This window comes from Phocoena phocoena, chromosome 5 (assembly GCF_963924675.1).
Source record: "Phocoena phocoena chromosome 5, mPhoPho1.1, whole genome shotgun sequence".
Classification (NCBI taxonomy): Eukaryota; Metazoa; Chordata; class Mammalia; order Artiodactyla; family Phocoenidae; genus Phocoena; species Phocoena phocoena.
In genome coordinates, this window is record NC_089223.1 from 123,107,089 (window position 1) to 123,115,310 (window position 8,222).

The 8,222-nt window shown below is 40.0% G+C and overlaps 1 protein-coding gene across 1 annotated transcript in view; it reads left to right on the plus strand.

The window, feature by feature from the left end:
• Positions 1-6,555, plus strand: part of FAT4 (FAT atypical cadherin 4) — a 170,153-nt gene extending 163,598 nt beyond the window's left edge. The window contains exons 16-18 of the mRNA XM_065877754.1: positions 1,820-2,081; positions 3,242-3,244; positions 4,691-6,555. Coding sequence (XP_065733826.1) covers positions 1,820-2,081; positions 3,242-3,244; positions 4,691-6,555 — 2,130 coding nt within the window. The remainder of the gene's footprint in view (positions 1-1,819; positions 2,082-3,241; positions 3,245-4,690) is intronic.
• The last annotated feature ends 1,667 nt before the right edge of the window (positions 6,556-8,222 follow it).

The window sequence follows — 8,222 nt, forward strand, 5'->3', positions numbered from 1 at the left end:
TTTCTGACAGTTGCTTTTTCTCTCTCTCTCTCTTTTTTCCCTTCTTTTATTTCTTTTTCTTTTTTTTTTTTTTTAATTCAGATAAAAAAAGAAACTAAGGAGAGAAAATTTCAGAGAGGAAAACAAAAGAAAAGCATTCTTATGTATAACGGCTTTTGAACTGTATTTAAAGTGTTTCACAAATCTCTCTTCTTTCACGGCACATTGGGTATCTCCATATTTGGAAATGTAATAATGCCAGATGATGGGTTTTGTTTCTACTCCAAATCAATTCTGGTTTTTGGTGTATTGTTTGCTTGTTTGTTTGTTTTTCTTTTGAAGTGAGGCCAGGTATGACGTACATACCTCGGATGATTCCGAGCTCTACAGAGTCAAAAATAAATAAATAAGCAAATCAATCTATGAATAAATAAAACCAAGCAAAAAATGAGCATGACATTTCATAAGTTAGGGTGGGTAGAAGAGTTAGGTAGAGTATTATTGGGGAGAAGGAGAACGTGAAGAATGTTGTAATGGAAACATATATTCTTATTCATCCTACTCCATGGCATGTTCCAAGGACCCTGTCATCAGAAATTGGTCGAATGAAAGGATGACATGGTGTGATCACTTAGGAGAGAAACACAGAGTTTGCAGAAGGCTCTTCTCAAGGCTTCTTTCCCAAAAGGACTCTGGCTATAACCAAAGAGGAGTTACTTCACTGTCTGTTTCATGAGACATTGCCCATTCGATGAAATGTTATTGTCATTTAACCACAGTTTTCTTTTTTTTTTCCCCTGGGTTCAGTACTGGAATATATTACTATCTGGAGAAACTGCTTTAATAAAATATTACATTATGAATAACTTATGTAAATGTGTTAGGCATATTTTCCATAAAGTAAAAATGAACTCATTTTTAATTCTACCAGATGTGTTTGTTGCATGTAGAAAAAGCATTTGATCTGAGTGACAAAATAAACGGATCCATCCTTTCATTCCCGTCATTTGATACGCAGTGCCACTTTATCCCCCGGCCGAGGCACCGGCTCTGTCTGGCAGTAGTGATGGGATTATGCTCTTTTCATCCTGCCTTATAAATTATTTCATTTTCTAAGTGTCTACTTAGAAAACTGGAAACTTGGGAGCTGGAAACTGGAGTAAGAGCATCCTGTTACCCAATGTTCTACTGGGTGAAGTAAAAGAAACCAAATATCCCTTAGATAAATTTTAAAAGACAGCCAAAATAAAGACTTGTCCAGATGCCTCATTATTAAGAACTCACCCTTTATTCATCATAATGGTCATCTTAATAAATAATAAGCATGATTTTTTAAGATAAAATTCCAGTGTGTAATAGATGACAGGTAAAACAATTTCTTCATGTCTTCACTTTTCCAACTATGCTTCATTTATAGTTAATCACTGATTTCTCATTTTGGATATAGTTTTAAAATTTTTTGATAGCTATGGGCCATTTACGAAACAATTTTTTTAAACTTGCAATTGCCATTAAAATATAAGTACTCATAAAAAGGTGTGATTTACCTATTTTTAAATTAGCTTTCACCCTATTATTTATCTCAGTTGCGTTCTGGAAAATAAATTTATACACCTTGAAAAATTAGTTATAAATATAAGAATATCTTGAAAACCGCTGAACCTATTATATGTGAAGGTACATGTTACCTAAAATTGTAAAGGCATACTCTAACACAACCAGACTCCTCAACTGTTCTCTCTGCTTTAAACTGATCAATGTTTTAAGGTTTCACAACACTTTTATTTTTATTCAAGCATACCATAGTTTAATTGTACACTACTTTTAATATATTTTACAGATTAAGAATGGCAAAGTACATTTTACGTCAGATGCAGGAATTGCTGGGAAAGTGGAGAGAAATATTCCTGAAGTCTACGTTGCTGATGGCCACTGGCATACTTTTCTAATTGGAAAAAATGGAACAGCCACAGTATTGTACATCGACAGAATTTATAACAGAGATATCATTCACCCTACTCAGGATTTTGGTGGCCTCGATGTGCTCACTATATCTCTTGGAGGAATTCCTCCCAATCAAGCTCATCGAGATACTCAAACAGGTAAATGCTTGTGTTGAGTAGCGGCACAAAAGAAAGGTAAAATTGTTCCTCTAAAAGCAGTTGGATATCTGTTAATGTCCATTATGAATATTCTAAGACTATCATAACTACCTTTAGAAAGTTGGTAATAAATTATTGGTCGTCACTTTCTTTAGGCATTTTCTACCAAGTTCATAACTCAGCCCAGGATGTTTTGATCCTTTCCTTGTGTACCAAATATTTATTTATACATTCATTCATTTACTCATCCGTTTGTTCATTCACACAACATACAGCCCTGTGGGTACTTGGCATGAACTACAATGGTGGACTCTTTCCATAGAATACATGGTCCTGTAAGGAAGACAAACATCAATCAAATCGTTACACAAGTAACTATATTATTTTAACCTATGATAAATGATGTGAGGAAGAATATAGAATTCTAAGAGATTGCCAAAAACGTGGAGAAGGGGAAACTTCTCTGGAAATTGGCATTTGTACTTAAATCTGAACTATGAAGATGAGGATGAGAAAGTATGAAAGTTAATTTATATTGATGGGAACTAAAGGGAAAGAAGCGGATTAAGTCAGGATCACAGAACCCAGAATATCGGGGACTGATGTCACAGATGAAAGATGAAGTTGGAGAATGAAAGTTCTCCTAGACTATGTGGCAATTTTTATCTCATTCTTGGAACAATGGGAAGTTACTGAAAAATTAATCACAGAAATATCAAAATAAGATATACAGTGACATTAAAGATTTTTCCGGCTACACCATGGAAAATACATTGGAGAAAGACAAGAGGGGACTTGCATAAATTAGCTGGGAAGATACTGCAGTGATCTATGCAAGGTATTGTGTGAGCTTGGACTGGTTTGGTGGCACAGGAGTTTAAAAGTAGTGGACAGGGAAGAATATTTTAGGAATGAAAATGAGCCAAAGTGTTGATGCTTTTGGTAAAATTCAGGAAGGTTTCTGACATTCCAACTAATGGGTAGTGCCACTAAGAGAGGAAACTGCAGAAGGGTGCAAAATATATATATATGTATACATCTATGGGGAACATCAAGATTTTGTTGTTTGGAGCACCTTTGAGAAAGACCTTTGGGTAGATGGGTTAGAAATCAGGAGTAGACCAGTTGGAAATACTTATTTAGGAGTTATGAGTGTCGAGCAGGTAACTGAAGTACTGGGCATGGATATGATAAGGAAATATGAGGGTGTAGAGTAAAAACAAAGCCCAGGGCCTTACCTTGAGTAATTCTAAGAGCCAATGGCCGTCTAGAGGAGAATGAGACAGAAAGGGGACTCAGCCATAGAAAGAAAACCAGGAGAGGAGGAACAAAAGCAGATGTCCCAGGAACTCATGGAAAAAGAGTGTTATCAGGAATGGAAATGACACTAGGGTGTAATGATGCACCAAAGAAGAGGAAAATTGAAAAGTGTGTTGCAGAGTAAATGAGTCGAAGCATAAAAGTTAAACCCTAGGTAATAATTAGTTCTTATGTATTTAGCTTGTTTTAGAATATGGATGCTAATTCATTTAGATGTTGTAAGAAAATAAGCCAATGTAAATTATGCCCTTTTGTTAGTGTCAAGATATATTCTTGGGCTTTGTGACTGGAGCATTAGCAATATTAGCACACAAATATTAGTGTAACAAAGTCTTTCTCAACTTTTTTTAAAATCATCTCCCTCTAAGGAGCTGTGTTAGATCTTCTTTTCCAACCCGTGCCATCACTACCGCATAAAATGTTAATTGAATGAGTATACTCCATCTTTTTTATTGAAGTGTAATTAACTTACAATGTTCTATTAGTTTCAGGTATACAGCAAAGTGATTCAGTTATACATATATATGTATGTATGTATATATATATATATATATATATATATATATATATATATATATATACAGATATGCATATACAGATTCTTTTCCCTTATAGGTTATTTCAAAATATTGAGTCCCTGTGCTATACAGTAGGTCCTTGTTGGTTATCTATTTTACGCATAGTAGTGTTTATATGTTAATCCCAACCTCCTGATTTATCCACATCCCCGCCCCCCGTGTCCCTGCCACAAGTATACTCTATATCTGCCCTTTGGAGGCCCACAAGTCATGGTAATAGCTAAGATTTTTCTTTTACTCCTTAAGAAGCTATGTTCAACTCCTCCCTTGGGAGCAGTATCACCTCCACTGAGAGTGCAAGGTCTAATACTTGAAGCTATTGGCCTATTTTGGTTCTTTTTAAGTAGTTTTAAAATAAAATTTATTTTTATGTATGTAATTCTTGGTACATAGACTCTAAAAATAAAACCAGCAGATAATTAAAGGAGGGATTAAACGAAGACGCAGCCTGTTAGCGCCCTTCATGAATGTTCAGAAAGAGCAGGATGCCAGCAATCTGCTCCACGTTCTGTTATGGAAATCTTACTCATCTTGCTAACTTCTGTTGTAATATGCACGGATTTATTGCCTTCGGACGGGATGATGGCGCTGGGACTGTGGTGTCTAAACTCTCGTGACGTGATTGTGAAACTTCTCTTCGGCAGATCTGTGCAGCCTGTTGAGCCTTTGGTTTTCCCTAAAACGCCTTACTGCTCCTTCTTGCCCCGGCAGGGTTTGATGGCTGCATCGCTTCTGTGCTGTACGGCGGAGAAAGTCTTCCTTTCAGCGGGAAGCACAGCTTGGCCTCCATTTCGAAGACGGATCCCTCAGTGAAGATGGGCTGTCGTGGCCCGAACATTTGTGCCAGTAACCCCTGCTGGGGAGATCTGCTGTGCATCAATCAGTGGCACGCGTACAAGTGCGTCCCCCCCGGGGACTGCGCCTCCCACCCGTGCCAGAACGGGGGCAGCTGTGAGCCAGGCCTGCACTCCGGCTTCACCTGTAGCTGCCCGGAGTCACACACAGGCAGGACCTGTGAGACGGTGGTGGCCTGTCTTGGTGTCTTCTGTCCTCCGGGGAGGGTGTGCAAGGCTGGAAGTCCTGGAGGGCACGTCTGTGTTGTGAGTCAGGGCCCCGAGGAGATCTCCCTGCCCCTGTGGGCCGTGCCTGCCATCGTGGGCAGCTGTGCCACCGTCCTGGCCCTCCTGGTCCTGAGCCTGATTCTGTGTAACCAGTGCCGGGGAAAGAAGGCCAAAAATCCCAAAGAGGAGAAGAAACCGAAGGAGAAGAAGAAAAAGGGAAGTGAGAACGTTGCTTTTGATGATCCAGACAACATCCCCCCTTACGGGGAGGACATGACCGTGAGGAAACAGCCCGAAGGGAACCCGAAGCCTGATATCATTGAAAGGGAGAACCCCTACCTCATCTACGATGAGACTGATCTTCCCCACAACTCAGAAACCATCCCCAGTGCCCCTTTGGCTTCACCGGAGCAAGAGATAGAGCATTACGACATCGACAACGCCAGCAGCATCGCCCCTTCGGACGCAGACATCATCCAACACTACAAGCAGTTCCGCAGCCACACCCCGAAATTCTCCATCCAGCGGCACAGTCCGCTAGGCTTCGCCAGGCAGTCCCCCATGCCCTTAGGAGCCAGCAGCTTGACTTACCAGCCTTCCTACAGTCAAGGTTTAAGATCCAGCTCCCTGAGCCACTCGGCTTGCCCAACTCCCAACCCTCTGTCTCGACACAGCCCAGCTCCTTTCTCCAAGTCCTCCACTTTCTACAGGAACAGCCCGGCCAGGGAATTGCATCTTCCAATAAGGGATGGAAATACTTTGGAAATGCACGGTGACGTGTGCCAACCCGGCATTTTCAACTACGCTGCAAGGCTGGGAAGGAGAAGCAAGAGTCCTCAGGCCATGGCCTCTCATGGTTCTAGACCGGGGAGTCGCCTGAAGCAGCCAATTGGGCAGATTCCTCTGGAATCTTCTCCACCAGTAGGACTCTCCATTGAGGAGGTGGAGAGGCTAAACACCCCTCGCCCTAGAAACCCAAGTATCTGCAGTGCAGATCACGGGAGGTCTTCTTCAGAAGAGGACTGCAGAAGGCCACTGTCCAGAACGAGGAACCCAGCGGACGGCATCCCGGCTCCAGAATCTTCCTCTGATAGTGACTCTCATGAGTCTTTCACTTGCTCAGAAATGGAATATGACAGGGAAAAACCAATGGTATATACTTCCAGGATGCCCAAATTATCTCAAGTCAATGAATCTGATGCAGATGACGAAGACAATTACGGAGCCAGACTGAAGCCTAGAAGATACCACGGCCGCAGGGCTGAGGGGGGACCCGTGGGCACACAGGCAGCAGCGCCTGGGGTTGCTGACAACACACTGCCCTTGAAGCTTGGGCAGCAAGCAGGGAATTTCAACTGGGACAACCTTTTGAACTGGGGCCCTGGCTTTGGCCATTATGTAGATGTGTTTAAAGATTTGGCATCTCTCCCGGAAAAAGCAGCAGCAAACGAAGAAGGCAAAGGTGGGACCACTAAACCAGCCCCCAAAGATGGGGAAGCCGAACAGTATGTGTGACCTTTGTGTGCTGGCGTTATAAAAATATAAAAAACAAGAAACACTCAAACCATTGTAAGGTTGCCGAATAGGGTGGGTCACATTTGCAAAACAGGCCAGTATGAACTGGTGTTAGAGGAAAACTTAAAAATAATAACCACAATGCTGCTGAAACAGACTCAGAACAACTCTTTAATTTAAATATGTTTGGTTGAATTTCTTTTCCTGCATGCATTGTATTTTGTAACTAGTCATGTGGCATGCAGCGTTTGGAAAGGTTTTTCTTATTTACCAATGTTTGATTTGTGACTTTTAAAATTCATACCGTTGCCATTGCCGAAATGAACTTGTGCTTTTACAGTGGGGTATGTGTATTGTTTCCATTGTATTACTATTGTCATGTTTTGCATTGCAAGATCCTTGAGGTTTAACCCATCTTTGTAAAGTGTAGAAAGAGCCCTCCTCTTGAATGAACGACTAAGTATTAACACTTTTCAGAATTATGGATTCCGTATTCGATGTTGCTCAGAAATGTCTGAATATTTGAATATGTTTGTCATGACAGTGGGTACTAAAATTAAGTCATTTTGTTCAGCACTTTAGAACTTTCTTACAAAGTTTTGCTAAAAATTCCGAATCTTTTTTGTAAACAGTTTTGGTCTTCTGACTTTCATCAGGCTTCCACTTGGAACAAAATGTTGTCCCCAGAACTCTGCCGCTCTCCTGCTGTGGAATGATGTCCTAACAACACTTCTCAGAGACACTTTTAAAAGTTATTTATTGAAAAATGTTCTATGCTTTTAAAATTTTAAAGAATCAACCTAAAGAAAGCCTATGATTGGACTTAGTTTTCAGCCATTTAACATTTACCCCAAGTACCCAGTTTTTATAATTTATATAAAGTCAAATTTCAACACTTCTTACTTTCTGTCATTTTGTAGACCCTTTTTTTAATACTGTGTAAAAACTTTTTTTTACACCGAAGCTGTGTTTTTGATACTGATATTTTCCTATGCTGAATGGTTTTCTTACTTTCAGGGAAGGTAAGAAAATACCTTTTTTACATTTGTTACTTATGTAACGTTCATATTTTTCACAGTTTGATATTTGTAACATACTGTATGCTTTCTACTTTTAAATGCCAACGATAGAATTAAAATATTTATTTAAAATACTTTGCATTCATAGTGTACTATTAATTTTTCATTTTTCCCATACTCTTTCCATGCCCAATTGAGAAAAGTCTTTACTTGTCAATAGGGTATGACAAGTTGAATGATAAATGGGCAACATCATTTTCTTTAAAAAAACATGAGTATGGATAATTGCCAGAACAGATATTTTAAGGTCGCGTTAGTGCATTCCTACCTGTCAGAGTTCTTGGACTTCCCTAGAGCATAATGAGTCTAGACTACGTTGGACCTTAGGAGACTAACTTTGTTATGAGCCTGGTTTAAGCATTCTGGCAAAAAATGCTTGGAAGTTCCCCCTAGATATGTTCACTAAAGGCCAGCTTTGGACCAGGCTTACAATAATAGGAGTAGCAATGAATTAAAGCTAATTATGGGAAAATGTCTGGGTCTCATTTTCTCCAGGGATGGAGCCCCAAATTTTCTAAATCCAGTCGTGGGTAGGAAGAATGACAGTGAAAGCTCTGGAACGCATACCTGTGTTTAATTTATTGATTG